Source organism: Trichomonas vaginalis, chromosome III (genome assembly GCF_026262505.1).
Source record: "Trichomonas vaginalis G3 chromosome III, whole genome shotgun sequence".
Lineage (NCBI taxonomy): Eukaryota > Parabasalia > Trichomonadida > Trichomonadidae > Trichomonas > Trichomonas vaginalis.
Window position 1 is genome coordinate 8,211,089 of NC_067205.1, and position 26,133 is coordinate 8,237,221.

The 26,133-nt window shown below is 30.6% G+C and overlaps 12 protein-coding genes and 2 pseudogenes across 14 annotated transcripts, besides 2 other annotated features; 8 read left to right on the forward strand and 6 right to left on the reverse strand.

Annotated features, from left to right (window-relative positions):
* Positions 1–220: 220 nt before the first annotated feature.
* TVAGG3_0663280 (uncharacterized protein) lies at positions 221–1,077 on the forward strand (the record flags this gene model as incomplete). The annotated part of the gene is made up of 1 exon (XM_001328067.2): positions 365–1,048. One exon carries the CDS (start codon positions 365–367, stop codon positions 1,046–1,048), a length of 684 nt encoding a protein of 227 aa, XP_001328102.1.
* A 59-nt stretch (positions 1,078–1,136) lies between these two features.
* Positions 1,137–1,604, reverse strand: TVAGG3_0663290 (uncharacterized protein; the record flags this gene model as incomplete). Its single annotated transcript, XM_001328066.1, has 1 exon — positions 1,137–1,604. The coding sequence occupies one exon, from the start codon at positions 1,602–1,604 to the stop codon at positions 1,137–1,139; it is 468 nt and encodes a 155-aa protein (XP_001328101.1).
* A 434-nt stretch (positions 1,605–2,038) lies between these two features.
* Positions 2,039–3,502, reverse strand: TVAGG3_0663300 (heat shock protein binding; the record flags this gene model as incomplete). The annotated part of the gene is made up of 1 exon (XM_001328065.1): positions 2,272–3,483. The coding sequence occupies one exon, from the start codon at positions 3,481–3,483 to the stop codon at positions 2,272–2,274; it is 1,212 nt and encodes a 403-aa protein (XP_001328100.1).
* A 452-nt stretch (positions 3,503–3,954) lies between these two features.
* On the reverse strand, positions 3,955–5,186 carry TVAGG3_0663310 (sensory perception of sound protein family; the record flags this gene model as incomplete). The annotated part of the gene is made up of 1 exon (XM_001328064.1): positions 4,275–5,186. One exon carries the CDS (start codon positions 5,184–5,186, stop codon positions 4,275–4,277), a length of 912 nt encoding a protein of 303 aa, XP_001328099.1.
* A 439-nt stretch (positions 5,187–5,625) lies between these two features.
* Positions 5,626–5,663: a mobile genetic element.
* A 1,106-nt stretch (positions 5,664–6,769) lies between these two features.
* Positions 6,770–7,763, forward strand: TVAGG3_0663330 (malate dehydrogenase; the record flags this gene model as incomplete). The annotated part of the gene is made up of 1 exon (XM_001328063.1): positions 6,770–7,759. One exon carries the CDS (start codon positions 6,770–6,772, stop codon positions 7,757–7,759), a length of 990 nt encoding a protein of 329 aa, XP_001328098.1.
* A 499-nt stretch (positions 7,764–8,262) lies between these two features.
* Positions 8,263–12,889, reverse strand: TVAGG3_0663340 (structural maintenance of chromosomes protein 2 family; the record flags this gene model as incomplete). Its single annotated transcript, XM_001328062.1, has 1 exon — positions 9,087–12,875. One exon carries the CDS (start codon positions 12,873–12,875, stop codon positions 9,087–9,089), a length of 3,789 nt encoding a protein of 1,262 aa, XP_001328097.1.
* Positions 12,890–13,407: 518 nt separating this feature from the next.
* Positions 13,408–15,045, forward strand: TVAGG3_0663350 (microtubule severing; the record flags this gene model as incomplete). The annotated part of the gene is made up of 1 exon (XM_001328061.1): positions 13,469–14,995. One exon carries the CDS (start codon positions 13,469–13,471, stop codon positions 14,993–14,995), a length of 1,527 nt encoding a protein of 508 aa, XP_001328096.1.
* Positions 15,046–15,383: 338 nt separating this feature from the next.
* TVAGG3_0663360 (nitroreductase family protein) lies at positions 15,384–15,992 on the reverse strand (the record flags this gene model as incomplete). The annotated part of the gene is made up of 1 exon (XM_001328060.1): positions 15,437–15,982. The coding sequence occupies one exon, from the start codon at positions 15,980–15,982 to the stop codon at positions 15,437–15,439; it is 546 nt and encodes a 181-aa protein (XP_001328095.1).
* A 1,579-nt stretch (positions 15,993–17,571) lies between these two features.
* Positions 17,572–17,787, reverse strand: TVAGG3_0663370 (uncharacterized protein; the record flags this gene model as incomplete). The annotated part of the gene is made up of 1 exon (XM_051242063.1): positions 17,572–17,787. One exon carries the CDS (start codon positions 17,785–17,787, stop codon positions 17,572–17,574), a length of 216 nt encoding a protein of 71 aa, XP_051088650.1.
* A 69-nt stretch (positions 17,788–17,856) lies between these two features.
* TVAGG3_0663380 (uncharacterized protein) lies at positions 17,857–19,497 on the forward strand (the record flags this gene model as incomplete). The annotated part of the gene is made up of 1 exon (XM_051242064.1): positions 17,857–19,497. The coding sequence occupies one exon, from the start codon at positions 17,857–17,859 to the stop codon at positions 19,495–19,497; it is 1,641 nt and encodes a 546-aa protein (XP_051088651.1).
* A 150-nt stretch (positions 19,498–19,647) lies between these two features.
* Positions 19,648–26,133: part of a mobile genetic element that runs on past the window's edge.
* On the forward strand, positions 20,390–20,675 carry TVAGG3_0663400 (uncharacterized protein; the record flags this gene model as incomplete). The annotated part of the gene is made up of 1 exon (XM_051242065.1): positions 20,390–20,675. A coding segment is annotated over one exon (286 nt), but the record flags the coding sequence as incomplete, so codon positions are not given.
* TVAGG3_0663410 lies at positions 21,323–21,990 on the forward strand (annotated as a pseudogene). Its single transcript has one exon. A coding segment is annotated over exon 1 (668 nt).
* TVAGG3_0663420 lies at positions 23,221–23,984 on the forward strand (annotated as a pseudogene). Its single transcript has one exon. A coding segment is annotated over exon 1 (764 nt).
* Positions 24,848–25,312, forward strand: TVAGG3_0663430 (uncharacterized protein; the record flags this gene model as incomplete). The annotated part of the gene is made up of 1 exon (XM_051242066.1): positions 24,848–25,312. The coding sequence occupies one exon, from the start codon at positions 24,848–24,850 to the stop codon at positions 25,310–25,312; it is 465 nt and encodes a 154-aa protein (XP_051088653.1).

Sequence of the window (26,133 nt, forward strand, 5' to 3'; positions counted from 1 at the left end):
TCAAATTTTCAATCTACAATATTATTCAAAATAAATATATTAAAACATTTTTAATTCGAACATAGTTGCAATATATTCCTATTTCAAGAACCTGTCTTATCCCAAAAATTTTGAAAATTCAACAACAATTTTAATATACTGATGTTGAACATCAGATGTTCAGACAAAGATACATAATTAGATTAATTTAATCACATAACCATTGAAATTTTCTTTTTTTATTTTTCAATTTTTCATGAGCTACGTGCAAAATGTCATTTTTCGATTATCCGATCTATCAGAACAATTCTATGTAGGAATTAATAGATTATTCGCTACAGCCAAAATCACTGGAGCTCTCAAATCATATGATAGATATATTCAAATGATTAACACTATATCAAAAGAGACATTAAATGAATACACGTACAACAAAATACCTTTTGAAACAGCAAGACTGGTGTTTGACTTCTTAGTTTTTGATCTGAATAATCATTATTCCAAAATCAAGTTCTTATCTCGAGAATTTGTGAAACATGAAGTTTCTCAAACATTAATGGAGAAAATAAAGCAATGCATATCATCTGTTAAATCTCATTTTACTGATTACACAGCAAATCAATCATTTTTATCTCCAAAACAGTTAAAGATGATATATTCCGTTGAAAGAGCCAAGTATTTTATCTCACCTAAAAAGGTTGAAAAAATCAAACAATTAATTGCAAAATCTTCAACATATAATCAAAACACAAGTGGATCAACTGTGTCAAATGTGGTTCTTGATTCAATTCTTGACTCTGTTGATCCAAAAATTTATCAACTTCTAAATATCAACAAAAACTATACAGGAAACGAAAGAAATAATAGTCCACAGCCAACTAAGAAAGCTTCCCAAAATTTTGATCCTTGGTATCTCCCACAAGAACAAAATCAAAATGTTAAAGTTGTAAATGAATCTTCTTCTGATTTTGATTTTGTTTTTGAAAAAGAAGCAGAAGAAGAAGATGCAGAAAGAAATTATCTACAATTTTTGCAAAACGAAGAAAATCCTTTGGATCAAGTTTTTTAGTAGATCATTAATTTAATTTTGAATGTAATTTGGCATTTATTTTGCTTTTATTCTAAAAATTTAAATTATTTATTCTTTTAAAGTTTCTTTAATGCTTAAAGAAAGGTGTTGAGGAGTTATTCTTTTCAGGAGAGAAAAATGAAGCTTGTTTTTGAAATCTCGATTTGATTTTTGTTAATGGTTGAAAATCATCGTCATCCATTGGTGTGAAGCCATGCATGGGAGAAATATCAGTAAGTCTCGGCTTTGCGCCGATTTCTTGAGTTTTTTCTAAATTGATCTCATCATGTTTTTGATTTTTCGTAATAACATCAAGAGTCATCTTTTGACATTCTCTTATATCCTCTATAATGGCAGCATTGTAAATTAAACAATCCAAATTGATCTGGAACATTTTGGTTGTAATCATTCTGTGATTTTGAATGATTTGCGCAAGACTCATTGTATTTGAGGTCTTTGCTAGCTTCCTTGTTTCTAGGATTGCATTTCTAATGGATTCCAGTTCTTCAACAGATGGCAGTTTGAATATTTCAGATTGGCTTTCATTGTCAATCATTTTGTTGTAAAAAAAGGTATCATAACTAAATTTGAGTTATAAAAAGGTGACATTTATGAAGGTTTTTGCCATTTGGGTTGATCTAATTAATGAAAACTATTATTCACTTCCAGAATTGAAGAATAAAATGAGAATGATCTATTTTTAATCGAGATTACAAATATTTTTCAATTTTTCCTCTTGATTTTAGATAAATATTATTTTAAATGAGTTAAGCTGGAATCTGAATATAATTGGAATTATATATTGTATATTGGTATTCGACGTTAGTTTCCATGGTTTGTTTTAACTAAAAGAATATCATTAAAAAAAATTCAATAGAAAAACGATTATATCGGATAAGATTCAAAAGTTTTGAGTTAAAAATATCGCAACTCACATCAATATATCTAAGCTCATTTTCCCATGTAAAGTCTCCTTATGGTACTACTTCCCTTAGTATTGAGTAAACACCTCTCAAAAAATAAGTAGAGGGATTCATTTATATACCATCAACAACATAATCAAGAAGAAATTTAGGAAGAAGTTGATGTCATGCCAAGGTTCAAGATATTGTGTTCAGCACAATTGCAGGTTATCTAATATTTTAAACAAAAAAATCAAAACAAAATAAGACATTTAAAATTTACTTTCCATTTTCTATTACAATACAATAAAAAAAATTTTTTTATCCAATTCTACAACCATCATCTGTACGAGATTGTGAGTTATCACTTGAACTATTGTATTCTTCTCTGTGAGTTGATCTATTGTATTCGTCTTCTGATGAAATTTTTGGAAGAATTTTCTTAATAAGCTGGCAATTGCTGAAATCGGGTTTTTCTGGAGGCATATATAGATTTAGTGCCTCTAAAACCTCTTTTGGAACATTTTCTCTGTCAGGCAAATTGACAGAAAATTTAATAAATAAATCTCCTTTTTCTCCATTAGTTTTCTGGATTGGCATTCCTTCTCCTGGTATTCTAACTATATCTCCATTCCTTGTTGTCTTCTCGTGCTGAGCAATGTCAAGAAATCTTCCATCCAAAGTTTCTACCTTCAAATTGTAGCCAGAAAGGGCTTCCGTAAGCGTTAGAGTATGGTGTAGCATTAGGTTATCTTTGTTTCGTTTGAATTTCTCATGTGGCTTCTCGATAATTCTAAGTATCAAATCTCCTGTATCATGTTCTGGTAATTGGTTGGATTTTTCGGGTATGATTATGACATTACCTGATTTCATGCCAGGGAGGATCGTAACTGGTATGTTCTCTGTTGTTTTGATGACTTTATGACCTTCGCATTTTGGGCACATGTCTGATCTTGATTTCTTTATGCCTGTTCCAAAGCAATTTGGGCATGTTACTGTAGCATCTGCTAAAATTGACCCGCGATTTGTAATATTATGGATTTGCCCAGTTCCATCACAAAAACTGCATTTTGGTGGCTTTCTACCATTCTTAGTCCCATAACCTTGACAACTTGAGCATATAACGTTCCTTGTAAGCTTGTAATTATGAACTCTGCCTGTATACAAAACTTCTAACGAACATTTAAACTCAATTTCCAAATCTTTTGTCCTTGGTCGAGTACGTGTTGGACTAAAGTACGTATTAAAGCTTTCGAATGTTCCAAAAATCCTTGCGAAGAAAGTATTGAAATAATCATAATTTTTGTTAAATGATCCCATGCCGAATTTGTCGTATTGGGCACGTTTTATCTCGTCTTTTAATATGTTGTATGCTTCGTTTAATTCTTGAAAACGCTCTGTTGCTGTAGGATCATTTGGATTTTTATCAGGATGAGTTTCTTGCGCTTTCTTCATGAAAGCCTTCCTGATTTCTTTACGACTTGCTGTTGGTGAAACTCCTAATATTGTATATAAACGTGAATCAACAACCATCCAGAAAAAATATATTTTCTTTGAAATTTTGGAATTTTGTAAACAAAGATTTTGAGGAAAAAATTACAAATGTATTTAGTATTTGAAATACACATATTTAACTTATATTTGAAGGTTTGTCACTTTTTCCAGGATATCTCATTTTTTTACCCGTGAAACATTAATAGATTGAACTGTTGAATGCATACTATTCTATTTGTCGCAATAAATTTCAATTAATTTGTGTTTTCGTCATTGGTCATGAAAAATTCTCCTTATTCAAGAGTGATAATGTTTGAAATTGAACAGACTCTACATGTCTGACATGTTTATAATATTATTTTATTAATATGTTTTAATTTTCCAAAACAATTGATATGATATTCTCTTTTAAATCAAGATACAATTAATATCTATTCAGCACAAAACCACCAAATATAGAATCTCAACCTTAAACATTTAAAAAATAAAAATATTTTACTAATTAGCGAACAGAAATCAAACACCTATATCGACTTCTTCATTGTCTATAGTTTGACCTGTTCTAACAATAGAATCATCAACGTAATCAACCGTTCTAGTAATGTAACTATCCTGTTGTGGATTTGACGACAAATTAACTTCCTTTGGCCCTGATTCAACAGAAGGAGAATCAGAGTCAATATCATCTTTGTAATGATTTTCTTCTTTGAAGAAGAATATGTAAACACAAACAGCAACAACAGCAACAACAACAAGAACAGCGACAACAATTCAACTATCGCTCCTGCTGACAATTTACCGTTTTTCTGAGAATCTCCATCATCAATGTTCTATTTAGGTATTTCTGTAGGTGTTTCTGTTGGTGTCTTTATTTCTTCTGTTGGTCCTTTTGGTTCCTCTGTTGTAGTGTCTGTGGTTTTGGTTTCATTTCCTTCCATGCTTGTTAAATTGCCCATGTTGGGGAATGGAGGAACAATTGTGTAATGGTTCAATGAAACACCACCGGAAGGTGTATCGGACTTAAGACTGTAATTGAAGAGGTAAGCTAATTCATTAATGTTGTAATCTGTAAGAGTGAAGTATTCGAATGAAACTGTGGAATTAAGATAATAAATAACGGAAAGGTTCCAATCTGATTGAGTTATATTAGTTAAAGTTATGTGGGTAAGTGAACCTGTTGTATTTTCTAACTCTATACTTACGCAATTGCTTGATGTTCCTGAGATTAGAATGTATTTAACTGATGCTGCGCAATCTCCAAGATAAAATCCACTGCAGTAAGTGCAATGTGAATCAGTAACGTTTGAATGAGTGAAATCGACATTGCATCTGTGGAAAAACGCGGGTCTTTGACCTCTTAGTTCTGTCGTTAGTGGACATTTATCAATTCCAACATTGTCAACATGAGTTTCGCATTGAGAATTTTCGGCACCTGTGAATGCAAAGAATTGGCCCCATCTATTCAACTCATCATCAGTATTTGTACTTGTATAGCGCTGAGATGCAGAGCAGGACTTTAATGTAACTGTCGGAGAGTTTATAACTCTTAAAGCTTCTCCGATTTCTGTTGCTCTGCATAGCGTAAATACGCAATTTAAGATGTTAAACCTTTTTGATGCACTATTTGAAAAAACAGCAGAACCTTGTCCAGTATATCCTATATCGCAAAATGATGTATCTTTGATTTCAATCAAATCATTTGCACTGACATCCCATCCGGTTTTCCTGCAGTGATCAGTCATTTTTATTATCTACCGTAATTTGAGATAAACCGAAAATTTCAAAAAAATAATGAACAATAAAAGATATTATATGAACAATAGTGATTCAATTTCTTCAATAAAAATTTAAAATGTTAATAAGGAAAATAAAATCGTGTTGAATTCAATCTACATCAAGAATTGGTTATATGTTAAATCAAATAAATTTTGTGGTTCAATTTTTTTTCATACCGTACCTTGAATAACCGGCGAACCATTCAATTGGTCATAGACCAATTTGAGATACCCTTTTCAGAGGAATCTAAAATGTTGTTTATATGGTTATTTATATATTATTTAATCATTTTCTTAAATAAAAATCATAAGTTCTCAATTTTTCTTCATAACGATTCTTATAAATTTTAATGTTTTTACTATGAGTGCTAAATATTATTAATTACTAAATGATTTTAAAAAGAAATGTTGTAAACAGAAATTCATCAAAAGTGACACCTCAGAAAAGCTAAAATATTGAATTTTTGGAACTTTTGATAGAGCACGTTTTTAAATATTAATTAAAGTAAATGTATATTTTGTAAAGATTCTTTTTAATAAAAAAAATAAAATTTTGAAGAAGAACACAAAATCTTCTGAAAAATAATATCACATAAACTCATATTATTTTCTAATATATAACTATTTTATATAAAAATCAAATTCAATGATCTTAAAAGCGAAGGATAAACCTCAAAATTTACGAATATAATGAGTGGGAATATAATGCTTATCTATCATAAAACCATATGAAATATCAATTTTTGCTTTACGCCTAATTTTTGACGACAATTAGCAAAAAATGTTAAATGTTAACACTCAGTCCATTTGAATATGAAAAATAAAATTGACTTTGATTAAATGTTTTTATTTATCATGCAATTCTTCTTGCGACCAAAGATTTGAATAAAATTTCAAAAAATAAGATAGCTTAAAAAATAATATACGGTAGTGTTTACTAATAGATGAATAGTATATAAATTCTATTAAAATGGATTTGATCCAAAAAAATATAAAACCAAAAATAATTGTTATAATTTAAATGAAGAAGTAATTTAAAACGATTTTATTTATGATCAAATTTTATACTACAGTCAACGAGGGCAATAACGTATAACTAATATCGACAGAAGCACAGTAACTACGCAGCCTAGCTACGCTATCCTAGCAGCTAGGCTGCATAGTTATTGTGCTTCTGGCTTGCGTAACCCTCATGGAAGACCGATTGGAGATCTCTCGCCGAAATCACTTGCTGATATGGATGGAGCAGCACTATGATTGGCCAGATCAAAGGCTGCGTAGCATCCCAGCAAGTGGATAGTCGGCGGTGACTCCAGCTGTGGTCCACCATGAGATTATGGCACTTTTGTATTTTGGCGGGAAAAGTTTTTGCAAAAAATGAAAATGAAAATATATGACCACAATATGATGCTCCACAACCATTGTTAATTTTATAGAAATTTGATCGACAGAAATTGAGATACTGATATTTTCAAAAAGTTCGATATGAAAAAAAAATTGAACCAAAATTTTTCATTGAATCACTATAAAAGTGACGAATTTTCCAAAAGATGGAAAAACCCGCACATGTCTTAATTGTTGGCGCTTCAGGCCAAATCGGATATATCCTTGCGCACTGGATTGCACATGGTGATCTTTATGGCGACAGGCAAGTATTTCTTCATCTCTATTCAAGAACTCAAGATAAATTAACCGCATTAGTCATGGAACTTGAAGATTGTGCATTTCCACATCTTTCTGGTTGTGTTGCAAGTACAGATCCAGCAGTAGCATTCAAAGATGTTGAATGCGCCTTCCTTACAAGCTCATACAAATTACCTGCATGGGAAGTTCGATCATTTTTAGTCAACAAGAATTCGCATATCTACAAAGAAGTAGGAGAATGGCTCTCCATGTATGCCAATCCTTCTTGCAAGGTCCTCATGATTGCAAACCCTACAAATACAAATGCTGCACTCTGCGCAAAATTTGCCAAAAATTTGAATCCTCAAAATTTCACTTCACTTTCCATGCTCGATCACAACAGAGCAAACTTTTACATTGCTGACAAACTAGGTGTACCTGTCTGCGATCTCAAGGACGTCATTGTTTGGGGAAACCATGGAGAAACAATAGTTCCTGATTTAACAAACGCTACATTTGTTAAAAACGGGAAAACAGAAAGAATTTTGGATGTTTTAGGCGAAGATTTCATGAAAAACGAGTTTTATAAATTCATGACGTCTAGAGGACCATGTATAACTAAACACAGAGGAATTTCTGCTGCTGCTTCAACAGTTGTTGCTGTTTTGGAACATATGAAAGCTTTGTTATTTGGAACAAAGAAAATTTTGAGTCTCGCAATTCCTGTTCCAGAAAATAATAAATACGGAATTAAGCCAGGAATTGTTTTCTCTTTCCCTTGCACTAATGATGAAGATGGAAAGGTTAACATCGTTGATTATCCAGTCAATGATTGGCTCCAAGAAAAATTAAAGGTGACTGAAAAGGATTTAGTTGATGAACTTAAATTTGCCCTTGAAACTCTTCAAGAACAATAATTATTTAGTATAGTATATATTTTATTTAAAAATAAAATAAAATTTCAATTATCAAAATATTTTTTTTAATACTTCTTTTGTAAAATCATATTCTTTTATTAAATGATATGTGTTGATGATTTTTGTCGTAAATAATTAACTTCATTAAATCCTCATTTAATTCTTAGATCAAGAAAATTAAATCTTCTTATAATTATAAATCTTTTATGGAACATATCCCTTAAAATGGGAAGTTAAAGCATAATTGATTTCAAAATTTAAATTATTTTCATGGAACGAATTAAAATGTTTCATGCCCAGTATATTTTCAATACTGATATGAAATTCACTTCATCTCAAGATTTGACCTCATATGTTCAATCACACTTGACATCATTTGTTCAATAAATAACGTATAACAATATCATATGATTTTGTTTTACCATCTTTCATTGAAAGTCAAAAACAAAATTACAAATGTCAAAAAGTGATTTGAAATACCATTCAAATATTATTAATGAATAATGACCTCTAAGAAAAAGCGAGTCATAGATTACTTTGAAGTTAACTACGATGAAGAAAACTGTATCATCTTAAAATGCGATAGTAAATGCCGTCTCATCAAAGATCGATCGTCTAAACGAACAAAAAAAAAAGAAATGTCAGAATCAATCCAAAAAGCAATAGCTCCAATGAAATGTAGCAATATACCTATCCCTGTCTGTGAGACAAGTGAAGAAATTGATCTAAAAATAAACAACTTTTTAGATAGCGAAATTGAACTCCAAGATTTTGGGCCATTTAATTTAGATACAGAGCTGTTCAAAAACAGAGATGAATCGATTTCTTTTGATTTAACCTTTTAGCATCTATCATGACCATCAAGTTGGAGTAATATTAGTTTTATCGTTGAGATATTCAAGTCAAAAAATAGAGAATTAGTATTGTTTTAAAGTGTTTCGGAAAACAAATATGTTAAATAGTCAAAAATTTGTTTATAAATACGGAAGCTCTAAGGAAGGAATCATTAATTCTAAGCTTCAGATATGAACAACGGCTTTGTAAATGTTTTTATATTTTAATCGAAATTTCACTGTTTATTTGAATACTCTCACAAAATATTTGAGAAAGATTATTTATCAATTTAATTTACCATGATTTAAGAACTGTAAACATTTCAAAATGTAAACGCTTGTTTAATTAAAAAATCACTTAGTCTGATTTTTAAGAGTTTTTTTGAATGGGAAAGAAAAAAAAAGTTTATATTTGATCTAAATATTAAATAAATAAAACAATTATTAATCAAAAACATATGATTAGCGTTTTCTTGATTCTAAACCAGATTGTGTTAATCATTTTCTTCATCATCATCATTTACAGAAATGTCATAATCATCTGAAAATTCTTCCTCTTCATAGGAATTTTCATATTGTTCTATTTCTTCTTCGCTGAAATGATTTTTACTGAGTTCATTTATTTGGCTGCCTTCGCTGTGGTTTTCTGAAATCACTTCACTTTTGACCTCAGTTTCTGACGAAAGTTCGGCATCATTTAATGATTGTGTAAGGAATACTGGTCTATTTCTTTTCTTTGATGATCTCGGTGAAGAAATAACAGATTTAATTTTTTCTTCTGTATGATTATTTAATTGGTCAAATTGAGGACTTAAAAGCATTGTTTCTTCCTCTTCTTCAAATTCAAGTTGTGATAAACTCAAAGTCATTGTTGCGACTCTCTCAAGTAGCTCTTGATTCTCATCCTTTAGTTTAAATAGTTCTTGTGACAATGTTTTATTTTCTGATTGTAATTTATTAATATCAGGAATTTGTGAATTTGAATTAAGTTTTCTCTTCAATTTTTTGTTTTCTTGTAGGATTTGTTTGTTGTATTCCTTCATTTCCTTATTTCTCTCGCTTAAATCATCTATTCTTGATGATGAATCTGTTATTTTTGAACTCAATTTTGTCAAACATTTTTGAAGTTCATCGTTTTTAGAAATTTCTTTATCCAGCGACAATGAAATGTTTTCTATTTCTCTGTTATTTTCTTCCAACTCATTCTCTAATTTCTTCTTATCAGATTCGCTGATATTTAATGATTTCGACATTTCTTCATTTTCTAATTTAATCTTCGATAAATTATTATTTGATTCATTTAATTCATCTTTTGTTAATTCTAATTCAGTTTTCAATCTTTCATTATCAGAAATTATTTCATTGTATTGATTATTGATATTAAATATTTCGTCTTTGAGTTGTTTGTAGTGTTCAGTTAATTCATTGACATCATTCATAGAAATAGATAATTCACTTGTCGCTGTTTCATATTCTTTTTTAAGTTTCTCATGATTTTCTGTTAGTTTTTCGTAATTTGTTGTTAATTCCTGGTGTTCGTTATTTAATTTCTGGAAATTTTCTTCTAATTGCTTATGATCATTCTGTAATTTATTATGCTTTTCTTCTAGAATCTTTTGATTGTTTGTTAATACTTCATTTTGAGAAGATAACTTGAGAAATTCGGAGCTTAAATTGTTATTTAGTTCATTAAGCTTCTGATTCTTCTCATTTAATGTTTTATTATCATTAGTCAAATTTTCCGATGAATTATTCAATTCATTGTACTTTTTTGACAAATTTTTGAATTCATCAGAAATTTTCCGACTCGACTGAGATGAAATGACTAAATTATTTTTCAAATTTGCATTTTCAGATTTCAGAATTTTGTTTGCCATATATATTTTTCCAAGCTTTCCAGTCAGGATCTCGTTTGTTTTAGAAAGTTCATTTAACTTGAGATTTTCTTCTTTCATTTGATTTATTAATGAAGAAAACTCGTTTGATGTCTTAATACTTCCGAATAATGATATGCAGCAATTATCAAATGTTTCTTTCATCTGAGATGCCTCTTGAATTTGATTATTCACCTCTTCATATTTAGATTTAATTTCGGAATATTGAAATTCGATATCTTTGATTTTATTTTCCAATTTTTCCTTTTGCTTATTAATTTTGTCTTCGTATTCTGCTTCTATTTCTTTGATCTTATTGCCTGATTCTTCTTTACATTGTTTAATTATTTCTTGATGATTTGAATTATTGCTTTCAATTTGCTGTGAGAGGTTAAGAATGTCATTTTCATATTGTTTCATTGATGCTTCCATCATATCTTCTGATTTCTTTCTTGTATTTTGTGAAGATATAACTTGGGATCGAAGATCTTCATTTAATTTCTCAAGATTCTTGATTTTATTGGTAAATTCTGCTTTGTTTTTATCAAAATCTTTGGATTTGCTATGCATCTCTTCTTGCATTTTGATGATTTCTTTTTGGAAGTCAGAAACTTTCTTCCTGAGATTGGAAATCTCATCATTTCTATCTGTTAATGTTGTCTGAAGTGTTTTATATGTTTCACTTTCGGTGTTTGTATCTAATTTGTATTTCACAAATTGTCTTTCGATTTCGTTCTTTTCCTCTTCAGTTTTCCTCAATGTCTTGTTCGACATATCTCTATAGTTGTTGAAATTCATATCATTTCTTTCAATTTCTTTCTTCAATTGTTCAATTTCCTTTTTCTGCTGTTCAATCTCATTGTAAAGCTCTTCTTTTGACTTCTCAACATCAGAAATCTCAGTTTTTTGATTCTCAACTAATGATTTCAAATCATTAATTTCAGATTTCTTTTTCTTCAGCGATTCAACAGATTTAGCAAGTATTTCCTTAATGTTTTCATTCTCTTCCATTAAATCTTCCATTTGGCGTTTGACTTGAGTTAATTCTTCTTCTGATTTTGAAAGAGATTTAGAAAATTTTTTCTCTTTTGACAAAGAAATTTCCAAGTTTTGGATTTTTTCTTTGTGTTTCGAGATCTCTTCCATGAGATGGGCTTCTCTTTCAGTGACTTTTGCAGTATCAGACATGCTCTCCATCGATTTCTGTCTCTCATTGTCGACTTCTTCTTTCATTTTCTCGTTTTCCGAAATTATCGGATTTAATTCGATCTTTAAGTCCCTGTAATCTGTTTCTAACTGTTTGTATTTGACTATCTGCTTCTTATTATTCTTCTTTAATTCCTCATTTTCGTGTTTTAATGTTTCAATTTCGATATTTAATTTTTCTTTATCATTTCTCAAAATTTTCATTTCAGCATCCATTTTCTCATTGAGTTCTGACTTTTCGCTTATGATATTTTGAAGATTAAGAGATTCATCATTCGATTGAGAATATTCTTTGACTTTGTTAAGTAATTTCTTGTTAATATTAATCAACCTTCTTCTTTCATTGTCAATCTCATCGATATGTTCTAAAGCAAGCTCTAATTGTTTGTCTTTTGCTTCTTTTTCGAGTTCTGTTTCATTCTTATCGGTAACAATCGAGGATGAGTTACGGAGCTTCTGACTTAAGTCACGATTTTCCTTTTTGAGACGTTCATTTTCTTCAATAATCGAATTATATGAGTAGTCTGTTTTATCAGCTGGTTTTGCTCGTATATTCGATAATTGAGTTCTGTAGTGGTTTAATTGAGATTCTGTGCTGATCAATTGCTGTTTTAATCTATTTATTTCTGCCTCATCGATTTTTTGCTGAGATTTGGCTTCTGATATGAATCTTTTATCAGATTGTATTATGCTCGACTGTTTTGCTACGACTTTTTTAGTAAGTTTTTTAAGATTTGAAAATAAATTTTGAGAAGAAGAGACAAATTCTGAATAAGACTGTTTCATATCTGATGCTAATTTGCTTGCTGTAGTTTGTTTCGCGCTAAAATCTTTAAATTTGATATTTTTAGTTACGTTACTTGAAGATTTTGAAGATTGTATCATCTTGTTAGTTGAGTTTGTTGGAAAAGATTTCTTTGTTTTCATCAAATCGCGAATGTACTGATTCAATTCATTTGGAACATTAGAACTGCCGCAATAAGCCAAAATATAAGAAATAAACATCTCTTGTTCACTTGTTAATGAAGTTTTGATAGTTTGCAAGCATTGGTTTACAAATTCTTGTGACGATAATTTAACATTTTCGTCTCTGAATGTTAATTTCGATATCTTCTGATAGATTGAATCAAAAGCAGAGTTCAAGGAATCTCGCCGTTGAGATACAAGAAAATCTGCTATTGATTCATAGCTTGCCTGCTTCATTCTTTTGACTTGAGGCAAACAATAGAGATAAAAATTTTAGTTCTATTGAATACAATACAACGAAGTTCATGCATATGGCATCTTTGTGGCTCTTACGATGATGCCTATAAGAACAGTAATAGCCAGTAAGTTTGGATTCAATTACAGGTCAAATTTAATTGTTAAGATCTGTCCCATCTATAGTGTCACATAACTATTTTCCACTCATGCATGGAGTAGTCAGAAGTAATTGTGAGAATTTCAATATAATGAGTAAATTGTTTACTCATTTCCAACTTGAATGGAAATATCTAAATAATGAATGTGTTAATTAACGTAATTTTATGTATTTAATAGTTTTTCATAATTGGACTTTATAATTCCCAATCAGAAAGCCAAGATTGAATCTAAATTCTGCAATATTTGATAAAATGAGAATTAGTTTACCTTTAAAAAGTGCGTATCGATGCATAGAGTAGTAGAATCCAGACGAAATCATGTAAAACTTTTGATGGCATCAAACAACAAAAAGTGACGAATCCATAGATTTTAGGATGCCCCCAAAAGTTTTTCATGTTCCGGGGGTAAAAATACATACAGGAGATGTTTCTGCGATGTGTTCTGGTGGTAAATCAGGTAAAGTATATGCTTCTGGCGGAAAAGACCGCATGTTATACTTGTGGTGTGTTTATTATGAAGATCCAGTCTTAAAGTATGGTCCATTTTCTTCAGAAATATCATGCCTTCAATTCAATAAAAATGAAGACATTATTGCCGTAGGAACTAATGATGGAACTGTAGCTTTACTTGATCTAGATCGAAATGATACAATTTGTGAATGGCACATAGATCAAAAACGAATTACATCATTATGTATACATCCAAGACTTCCGAATGGCGTATATGCAGGCGACGAAATTGGAAGAATTTTCTTATTTTCTCATCCAAAAATGGAACCAGTACAAATAATAACAGCACACAACGGAAGAGTGAATTCTATTGCCATATCTACAGTCCATGGACTCATTTCTTCATGCGGAGACGACAATACAATCAGATTATTCGATTTACAAACAAACAAGTCACTTGGTGTGATCAGATCCAACTTGAGTCCGGTTACTTGTGTTGCGTTCCATCCTCGCGAGAAGATATTAGCCTCTTGTTCAGCAGATCGCTACATAAAACTGTTTGATCTCAACAAAACATTCGAAATGGACGGTTCATTTATAATTGGTCGAAGTATGCCAACATCCATCGAGTTTTCTACAGACGGAGATTGCGTCGTTGCCTGTTCTCCAAATGGAATTAGTATTATCAAGGTCCACGATACGAAATTTTCAGATCACATGACATTGTCGTTATCTACTACATATACAATTACTATGTTATCTACTTGTATAGCGATAACTTCATCTTATGGATCGAATGCAAAATATATTTTGTTGAACAACAGCGATTTCCCACTTCTAAGGCCCAGGCAGGAAACAACTAAGAATACTAATGCTCCTTACCTGGTTCTTTTGCGAGATAACTCAATGCCAGTCCACATTTTCGATCAATATGCTTTTCCAGACGGAACAAAGATCCCTGCACGCAAAGTACAGCAGCAGTTCCACGAGAAATTCCTTGCTGAGATACAATTGAACAGAAAACAGCCCCCGCCGTCGCAATCTGATCCATTAATTTACAAAGAGTTCTCAACCGACCGAAAATCCTACATGAGCACAATCCTGAACAGGCTAAAGAAGATGAATGATATAAGAGACATGATAAAAAAGGTTGGAACTGAAGAAACTCTCAAAAATTACTCACAATATACAACAGGCAGTGAAATTGAGTTCATTACTTTGTTGTCTGGAAGAAAAGAAACAATTCACATTGAAAACGCTGCAAATTTGTTGAAAATTGCGGCTCATGCAATGGAATTGGAAGGCGGAGAGGAAAAAGGAGTCGAGTTTGTGTACGAGATCATGCAGAACGTGGGACAGATAATGAGAGTGTCGTTAACTGAACCAAATACGATAGAAATTATTAATACTGCTCATAATCTGAAACCGAAGCTGACAAACATTGCAGCAAGTAATGTTAAGTGGCATGAAACCGCTCAGAAGATTCTCAATGAATTCGGTGACATTATGTGAAAATTATATTTTTATTTTGTTTGTTTTTATATAAATTGTTTGTATTTTTCATAATGTACTTAATATAGTTTTGCTTCAGCCTTGCATTATTCTATTTGGACAAATAAATATATATATATAATCTATTTGCCAAATAATATACAGTCCAAATAGTATTTTATAACTACTTGAATCCAAATCTTATCTATGCAGTCCTGGCAAGACAATCCAACAAAATTTAATTATGTTCAAAAATATTTCCATGTAACTTATAGAATTATTTCAATTTTTCTGATGTTAACGGAAATATTTTTAAATTGCATTTTTGTGAATCTTATTGTCCTTCCTTTTGACATCTAAATATAAGTCATATCCTATAATAAAAGCGAATCAAATATTAAAACCGTGTAATCATGAATATAAATTTTTTAATTGTAATAAACTAAATCGGTATAATATAATTCATTCTATAAATGATGCCTTGCAAAGAATTTCTTTTTCGTAAGTAGCTGCGCTCGCTGCTGGCTTGCCCATAGCAATTGCCATTGCGAATTTATCTTTTGGAACACCAATTATATTTTCAAGATCTGCAAATGCTAATGCGCTGATGCACATTGTTCCATATCCATAATTCAAAGAAGCTAATAAGATTGATTCAACCATGATTCCTGCATCGAGTTGGTAGAAGTGTGGATCTGCTCTCTCATTTTTAACGAGGATGAAAAGAACAGGAGCATCGCACGTGATGACATTTTTATATCCTTTATCTTTTCTCAGCAAAAATTGTTGTTGCAATACATCGGGCATTGTCTCTAATCCTACACTTCCGATTTTATCTAAAATCTCTTGATTTGTAATGACCAAGAGATCAATGCTTTGAAAATTGCACGTTGAAGGAGCTAAAAGAGCCAATTCAGCAATGGTTTCTAGGTGCTCTTTCGGACATTTCCAACCTTGTTCATAATCTCTGATTGTTTTGCGTTTAGAAATCGCATCAAGCACGTTCATTTGTGCTCAAATATCTACAAATGAATTTGGCGTATTCAATTTCAAAAAATTTTGTGACCTATCATTAAACAACTTATAATATTAATAGGAATCGTTAACGCCCTGTCTTCTAAAATAATTATTCTACAGGTGCAAGTAATCTTAAATATGTGTTATTTCATAGATTATATGATATAAAATATCCAAATCGACCTCCAATCATTAGCAAAATATCAAAAATAAAATGAATTCAAAAAAAAATCTCAGTAATTTCAAAAATAGCTTATGTAAAACATTGAGTCATATTGTTTATTATATATTACAAAATTATGGCAATCAAAGTCTTTCGAATTTGAAAAGTAGTAGGATAGGAAGGGTTGTGTGACTTTTTTTGTAAACGTAAGAATTCATGCAATATCAAGCGATTTTGTATCATTTTTTTTAACATATGAAGTAAAAAATGTATGATTCTTACGGTTTTTATTCTTACGTTTTTGAATAAATCAAGATTTAAAAAATTTTCAAAATTGTAAGACATTTACACTCAGCCCATACATAATGAAATAAACGCATTAAAAAATTAACATTAATTTTAAAATAATTTATTTTTTATCTTTTATAAAAGAAGCTATATATAGATGATGTCAGATATTCCGCGATTAATTAAACATTGTTTAAATCCTGAATGGAATCAATGGAGTCATAATCAAAGACCTCATAAACGAGTAAAAGAAATTAGAAATAATTATTTTCATGAATAAAAAATTCACTACCATAATGAAATAAAAAATTTTTAAAAAATAAACTTCTTACGAAAAATTAAACGCAAGACTATCAAAAGATAGAGTTGAAAGAGTAATGGTAATGATGAAGAAGAATTTGATGAGTTCAACATAGAACTTTAAGAAACTAATGATTATTTGAATTTATGAAATCAATTATTTGATTCATTCTTTCTTCAATCTCTTCTATTCTTTTTGTTAAATCATCAATTTTCATTAATGAGGTGATTCTTGATTGAGGAATAGATTTCAAACTAACCACTCCTTTTATTTTTGAAATTTTGAATCCATCAACTTTAAACATTTTATTCAATTTACACGTTGTCAATTCTTCAAATAATTTTTTATTATTAGCATAATAGTCATTAAATTCTTCAACAGATGAAAAAATTTTTATTTCAGTAATTGGTTTAACAACGTTTATTTTTTGTTGAACATTTTCACTTTCATTTATTTCTTCCTTCTCTGTTTCATTTATTTTTAAAATCGGTTTCATTTATGTAAGAATAAAAATTAGAATATAAGTGATGAAATATATTTTTTAATTAATATTAAATCAACTATGGCGGCAGGATTCTTTAAAAAATTATGGGATGGAATTAAGAAAGCTGCAGGTTGGGTTCATAAAAATATTATTAAACCCGTTGCAAACTTTTTGGCACCAGTAGCGAAAACGGCAGGAACTATCATAGGTGGAGTATTAGGTACTAAAGCGGGTAATCCGGCGATGGGAGCACAAGCAGGTAACGCAATTGGTGGAATTGCTGAAGGAATACTTAATAAAATAGGAGGTAGATAGTGGAAAAATAAATTATTTTAAAATTATTTTTATCTTAGTATCGGTTGAAGTCTTTGATAAACTTTTTCTCCTTTATTTAAAACTTCTCTTATTGGGGCAGCTTTTGGTGTTATTGATTCAGCAACGTCACTAATTGCTTCTTTATTCTTAAATATCCAATTTGCTCCCTTCTTCAATGTTTCCCAAACTTTATGCGCTCCTCTTTTTACTTTATCCCACAGTTTCTTAAATATACCTGCAGCCATAGTTGATTATTTCATTAAAATTAAAAATTCATTTTCATCTTTTAATTTTGATTTTTTATTTAATAATAAATGACGACTAACTATTTGGTGCCAAACACTAAACCGATTAATGGAAATGTGTTTCATTCATTCGAAAAGATAAATGAAATATTCGCAAAGAATGACGGTAGAAGATATTATAGAGAACTTGAAAGTTCATGCTATGACTCTGATGCTCCATATTTTGATGATAAACAAACTCATTTAAGAATTACAAATCCGGCTCATGATGTGAACCAATTAGGTGACACATATATTAAACGCAAAGTTAAAGCAACTCTAGTTTCAAATAAAGCTTTCACATGTGATGCCGCTTTTAAATGCATGCGTTTATTCGTTGGTTACAAATCATCAAATCAAAGCTTTAAACAATTAGAAGTAGAAACCGAAAGAGGTGATGCCGGTTATCTTCAAATGGATTGCGCCCGTGAATCTTTCGCATTTGCAACATATAAACCAAAATCAGAAAGGAAAGTTAAAAAGTTTGTTCATTCGTTATATAATAATGTTCAAAAATATGATAACTCAGTATGTGGTAAATATATTGACCCTTCAGAAGTTTTCGAGAACGCAAATAAAGAAGTTGATGTCACTTTTGATATGATTATTCCGGTAAATGATTTGTTAGCATTTCAGGCGTTCGATGATTATCCTAAATCATTTGGTGATATCATTCTTAAATATTATGTTTTCAGGGATACTTTAGTATTTTGTCAGGTTGACCCGTTAAGAGTTGCTGATTTACAAAATTACGTTTATGAAAAGATAACTGATGAAAATTATGAAAAGATTATGAATCATGTTTATAAATATGATCGCAAATTCCAACAAATCGGACTTCCTGCCAAATTAATTACAAGCTTAGCCGCTACATCTGCTGACGCAACAGTTGATAACGTTATTATTTCATGCACAAAGATGGAAGTTTTAGAGGATAAATGCATTACACCAGGATACGGTTTAATTGAAGAATCAGTTAAAGCAATACCACGTTTATTCAGTAAGGAAGATCCATTCATGATTCCAGCTCAACATATTGACGTTCGTTCACTAAATGGAGGTTGCATCACTCCTGAAGGTATCAGCTCAGATTTCTCATACGCTCTTCATAATGTTACAGATGTTGTGTTAACATTTCCGAAGAATGCAATGCAAAGAACGGTTTTAGAAAATCCAATGCTTCGAGGTCTTCAGGTCACTATAGATTCCAGAAACTTCCCCGATCAAGCGATGACCACAGTGGGTGACATATTCTTTACACGTATGCTTCAAGCTTCTGATTTAGATGGAGTGAATGAATGCACGGAAGAATACGAGGACTCATTAACTAGACCACTGAATGATGATGATGGCACGCCATTAGCTAGAACATGGAAAGACCAAACTTCATTCTTATGCACTATTCCAGTTCAACGTGATGGAGCGGGTATATTCTTTGATGGATTAGAAACTTTCAACTCACAAGTTACAGTACAAGTGAAAGCTTATCCAATCATTCAGGGTGTAAATGACACTTACTGTTCAAAGGTGACAAATCCTCCTCAGGTTTGGTTTACTAGGACTACATATTGGACATGGACACCGGATGAAGGTTTGAAATATCATCCAACAGGTACACCACCACAGTATAGAAGTTCATATGATGAAATATTGATGAATAGAAATGTTTAAAATTATAAATTTATTTTTGATTAAATGGATTTAAATTCATCCACCCCTTATGAAGAATTAGCAGGAGTATATAATACATACATAGATGATATGATTAATGAAGCATTGAGTGATAATAGAAATGCTCTATCTAAGGAAAAATTAATGAAAATTCCATATTCTGAATGTTACTTAAATTCAATCACTGCAGCAATTGGTAAACAAAATAAAGGTAAAACATTAACGATATTAAAACAAATTATCATTATTGCTAACACTTCCCCCTATTCACACGTGTTAATTTATATCAACCGTTCAGGTTCACCTTCAGATGATACATTTGAATCTTTAAAGCATTTAATCAAAATTCCAATTATTTATTTATCACAAGAAGAAGCAGAAGATTATTTAAAAAACTTTTTAATGTATAAAGAATTATATAATACAATCAAGAAGCAAGGATTAGAGGATAAAATTATTGATAAACAACGAGATGAATTATTTGAAACACTTTCTATTTCAAATTTTGATAGAGAATTTTTGCATTCACTCATTTTTCTAGATGATGCAGTGAAATCAAAACTAATAACAAATGAGAAATCATATTTTAATCAGTTATTAACTCAATGTCGACACATTCAGTGTTCATTCTTCATGGCTGTTCAATACTTCAAAGCATTAAGCACAAACATTAAATCAAATCTATCAACCCTTTTCATTTTCAGTGGGTTTAGTCGTCAACAGTTGAACGTTATGCTTTATCAAGTGAATCTACCAATGAGCATTAATGAACTTTACACACAATATCAGCAATTAGGTGAACATGGAAAAATAATAGTTGATTTAAATAAAGGAAGTGTTAAATTTGATTAACTTTTTATAATTAATTTTTATTTTTTATTTATAATTAAACATGACAGAAATGGTAAATCTTCTACAGGTTCCATTAAAACAAGGGACAAACAAAAGGGGTGCATATAATAGAACTATGAAAGTTCCTGATGGAATGAAAGAATTAGTTCATATTGTTGCTGGTCTTCAAAAAGATGTTAAACAAATGAGAAACGTTTTAACATTACCAGAAGCTCAAGCATATGCCAAACGTCAAGGTCCAAATTGGGAAGCACACGAAGCAGACATTACGGGTCCAAATGGAAAACCTGATGGTATAAATGAAGTTTTCGTTACTGATGGTCAAGGTAATATTAAAGTCATAAATGGTTATAAATTAACTATAACTGATTATCCTAAACGTAAAGCATATAATGAACGTTATCCTATGCAATTTGATGAAAATGGAAAAGCTGTTAAACAATACATTAGAGAAGGTGAAAATGGTCCAATTAATTCATATCGTGGTAATCCATATTCTTATTTCAATGAAGAATTAAATGCTGTTGAAGAGGGACCGGATGGATTACCACGATATTCTAACCAGTTTGATGGTCAATATGCAAATATTAGACCTGAAATTTCAGCTAAGAAATTCTTTAAAGTTGCTTTATTCGATCCAGTTTTCGCAAATGTTAAAGATGAACTTAAACAGCAATTCCAACCAATTATAGTAGCAAGAATTGCATCAGGTGCTTTATCTCAAGCATTCAAAGATTTAATTAAGAAACCATTATATCAGCAACGTGGTTTAACTTATGATTTAGTTAAGGAATCAGATAAAAGAAAATTTGAGAAATCAGATGATTATAAGAATGCAATTAATGAATATATTCGGTCTATTAATTTCGATGAAACAGCTAAAAATCAACTTCATGAACAAATACAGGGAATAATAGATTCAAAAGTTCCAGCAAAATAAAAGTTTAAATATATTTTTTTTATTCGAATATAAATGAGAAGACGTTTCACTAGTCAAAAGAACACTAACGCAAAAGCAGAGATTACGGTTGGTTATAACGTAAATGATGATAAATCACGAATTATTCAAAATGTTAAAGTTAATGTTAGCCCGAATTAACAAGGTCAGCAACTCAACCAAATTTATTAACTCGTGACTTACCGAAAAAGGAGGAGGAGCAAAATAAAGAAGATGGAGACCCAATCATTTTATCTGAACCCGGTAAAGAACCTGTTGAAATTCCCACTTATCCAACATACCCCCCACCTCTTTCATCAAACATCGAGAACCCATATAAAATAGACATTAATTCTGAATTAATGAAAATTTACCGTGATATAATAATTAATAATTATGATTCAATAATAAATTTAATTGACCAATCTGGTTTAATTATTTTACCTTATGAATCATTAATTCACATTATCGCCATTCTTTGTGATGTTCAAGATTCAGACGTTAAGATTCAATTTTTCATAGATGATGAGGTTTCATGCTGCGGAACAGTTGCAAAAATAAATCCTATAAAGGATATTAGCACAATTAAGATATCAAAGAATGAAACAACAACTGAACTTCATTTAACATATAATGATATTTATAATAAAATAGTTGATGAATATAAAATATCACTTGAAAAATTCTTTGTTAAGGCTATTTAATATTCAAGCATTAACATTATCGAATAATAATCCTTTGAATCATAATCAGTAATAATTGACCTTTCACCAGTTTCTATCAATTGTTTTATTTCTTTTTGTTCCCCACTATCCGGATCGGTCATTGTAATTGTTTTTGTTATAGTATCAGCTTTATCTTTAACTTCAATCTTTTTTCCATCAGGATATTTAAACCAAAATTCCAAAAATTCGATATTGTCAATCTGTTCATATTTTAATCTATCAATTACATTTTTAATACCATCTGAAAATCTTATGAAATGGTCATTATATGGGTTTGATTGAACTAAATTTGAATGAAGTGAAATATAACCTGTTGATGAATATGACATTGACTCATATTTTCTGAAAACACTAAAATTTATAACATGAATGAATTTCTTATTCGTTGAATTTATGAATTCTTGAGGTAATCTTATTCTAGTTTTATTTATCACTGGAAAATAACGCTTTACCATATTTTTAATCGTAATAAAAATGTCAATTATCAATATTATTTCGAATAATAGCTGTGAATTAAATTTAACAGTTAGCGGAATTTATAATGTTACTCTCGTTTCTGTGAGTGGTAAATTTAATCCCATTCTTTTAGACCCTTCAGATTATATATCATTTATTAAAGATGACCTTGAAAAAACGTATGATATGTATATAAATAATGTGATAGCGAAATGGGATATTAACATGATTTTAAGTTATTTAAATGAATTATTTATCGTATGGTATGAAGAAAATTTTAAATCAAAACCTGATAAACTTTTTGAACTTGATGAAATAAATAACCTTATTAAATTTCCGCTGAAAATTAAATTTTGTACTCCTCATCTTCGTTCATTGTTGGGAATATTAAATTTTGAAAAAGATGTTGGGGATGTTTTGTATTCTGACACTGGTTCCAATTTCATTTTAATCAAATGTGATAAAGTTAATACCCCAATGAGATTTTCACATCAAACATTAGACCCTAACTCTTACCCATCAATACAAAACATTTTATCCATCAACTTAAACACATTTTCTTTATCATATCCGTTTCAATTATCCGGGAATTCATTTATTCTTCATTCAAAAGATTTATCAAATATTAAATTTAGAATAACTGACCTATTTGATTGTGATTTAGAATTTATGAATGAAATATTATGGCAATTTCAAATAGAGAAAATAGCTGATGAGATAACAGATTAAATATTTATTTTTAAATCGTAATAAATGATTAAACAACAGCAACCACAACAACTTAAGGCACAAAACACCCAGGTCCTTCAGACCATTACATACGCCATATATGCATATAATTCAAAGACGGCAGAACAAACGCAAAGGTTGAAATATGGAGATTTGGAGATAGTATTGAAAAATGAGCATTTCGAATTCGTTTGCAAAGGTGGTGCAGTGATATCAAATATAAAAGAAATTTTATTTATGAATTCAAAAATTAAAGGAATAACGGATGATATAACATCAATTCCACCAGAAGAACAGAGATATTACGCATTAAATGCATTTCCTAAAGTTTTGAAGATTGGAAGATTTAATTTAAATGAGGAATTCATAGAAGGTTCCTAAACGACATAATGAAGAAGGTGGATAAGGAATATGTGGATAGTGAGTTAAATAAGAAGGCAAATTTGGTTTATGTTGATGAAAAAGATAATGAAATTAAAGAAAAGGTTGAATGGTATCATGAATGGACATTTGAGACTTTTAAAGTTAAAGCGATACAGAATGGGTTTCAGGATGTTTAGACCTTAAAGCAGATAAAACTTATGTTGATGAAAATTATGCAAAGAAGTCGGAAGTAAATGATGTGATTACAAGCATGAAAAATGAAATACTTCAAACATTATATCCTATAGGCTCTATTTATACGTCAATGAACTCAACAAATCCACAACAGTTTTAGGTTTTGGTACGTGGAAGCAGATTGTAGATAAATTCTTATACTGTGCTAGATATTCAAAGCAAACAGGAGGTTCGAAGAAAATTAAAGAAGCAAACCTTCCACCGCACACTCATACAGGAACTACAAACACAACAGGTAATCATTCACATTCAATAACAAAAAGAGGTTATATAAATCTTGCAGCGGGTTCGGATAGATGGGGAATGAATAGATATGATATCACAACTGACCCAGTAGATTCAAGCACAGGTATTTTCTGTGGAACCGCAGGAAATCATTCACACACTTTCACAACAAATCCAACAGGCTCGGGTAAAGATTACATGCCACCATTTGTGACTGTATTCGCATGGTACCGCGTTCATTGAATGTGCTTGAGCCCAGACTTTTGGGTCAAGGCTTACCGAATGAACTAAATATATTTTATGTCTGTAATTAATAAGGTAATGAGTGTAAATGACCCAAAAATAATGTTTACGTTAAGTGACTCAAAGAGTCCGGAGACAAAGTCTCATGTTTACGTTAATGGTTTTTAGGTTATTCAATAATTAATTATTTTTGAAGAACTGAGGGTGTCACTATGTCACCATGTCACTCGGTTATTTAACTTCTCTGAAAAAATGAGACAACATGACATTTAGACAACAACACAGGAAATTTGATGCAGTACAAAAATAAAGTTAGTTTTAAAATTATTTTTATTTATTTTTTATTTTGTATGTAAGAACAGTAATGTCGGTCGAAGCAAAAACATTCACGAACAAATCTAATGGTGAAACATTCACAAAAGGCACTTATAACGGTATTGAAGTCTTACGTAGAGACAAGGATGGTTACATTAATGCAACAAAGATGGCAAGAGAAGCAGGAAAGTTAAACCATTTAAACAGATTTCTCAATAGTGCTAAAATGCAGGAAATTCTTGAGTTTTGGATGAACGAATACGGTGGAGCCAAAAGTGGCTCGACCTCAAAACAAGCATTTTATGAGCTTACAAAGGGTGTCATGAATGAATTCAAAGGTATTTACATACATCCTGACCTCGTTCATTTTGTTGCTGAATGGTGCTCTGTAAAGTATGCATTTTATGTCAAAGATATTATGGACTCCATAGACAAGAAAGTTCATGAGAAATTAGATGAAGAAGAACTTGAAGATACAGTAGAGAATGCTAAACCTTTGTTCGAACAAGAAGTTAGAAAAATGCGCGAAAAACAATTAGAACATAAACGTGAGTTATGTTATGGTTATAGAGATTCTCCATTCGAACTAGACCAATGGGAACAAGAAAATTTAAAGAGAGAATTTAGAGAATATGAACTCGCTAAGATAGCATTAGAAGCTGCAGAAAAGAAGTTAAAAGCTTGGGGTCGTTTTGTACAAAAATATTGTGAGTAAATGAAACATTTATTTTTGTCATAAAGACGCAACGTGGCGGGGCATAGCCCATGACCAAAAATATATTTTATCGTTAATGTTTAGGTTAAGTGACTCAAAGAGTCCGGAGACAAAGTCTCATGTTTACGTTAATATTTTCAGGTTATTCAATAATTAATTATTTTTGAAGAACTGATGGTGTTACCATGTTACCATGTGCTACCAGGTTAATTAACTTCTCTGAAAAAGTGTGACAACATGACATTTTGACAACAGTTCAGGAAATATGATGATTTCATCGTAATGAGTGTAAATGTTTTGTCATGACTTCATCGTAATGAGCGTAAATGACTAAAAATAATGTTTACGTTAATGGTTTTTAGGTTATTCAATAATTAATTATTTTTGAAGAACTGAAGGTGCTACCATGTTACCATGTGCTACCAGGTTAATTAACTTCTCTGAAAAAGTGTGACAACATGACATTTTGACAACACAGCAAGAGGAAGGCATTTATGAATTATTTTTGAAGAACTGAAGGTGCTACCATGTTACCATGTGCTACCAGATTAATTAACTTCTCTGAAAAAATGAGACAACATGACATTTTGACAACACAGCAAGAGGAAGGCATTTATGAATTATTTTTGAAGAACTGAAGGTGCTACCATGTTACCATGTGCTACCAGATTAATTAACTTCTCTGAAAAAGTGTGACAACATGACATTTTGACAACACAGCAAGAGGAAGGCATTTATGAATTATTTTTGAAGAACTGAAGGTGCTACCATGTTACCATGTGCTACCAGGTTAATTAACTTCTCTGAAAAAGTGTGACAAC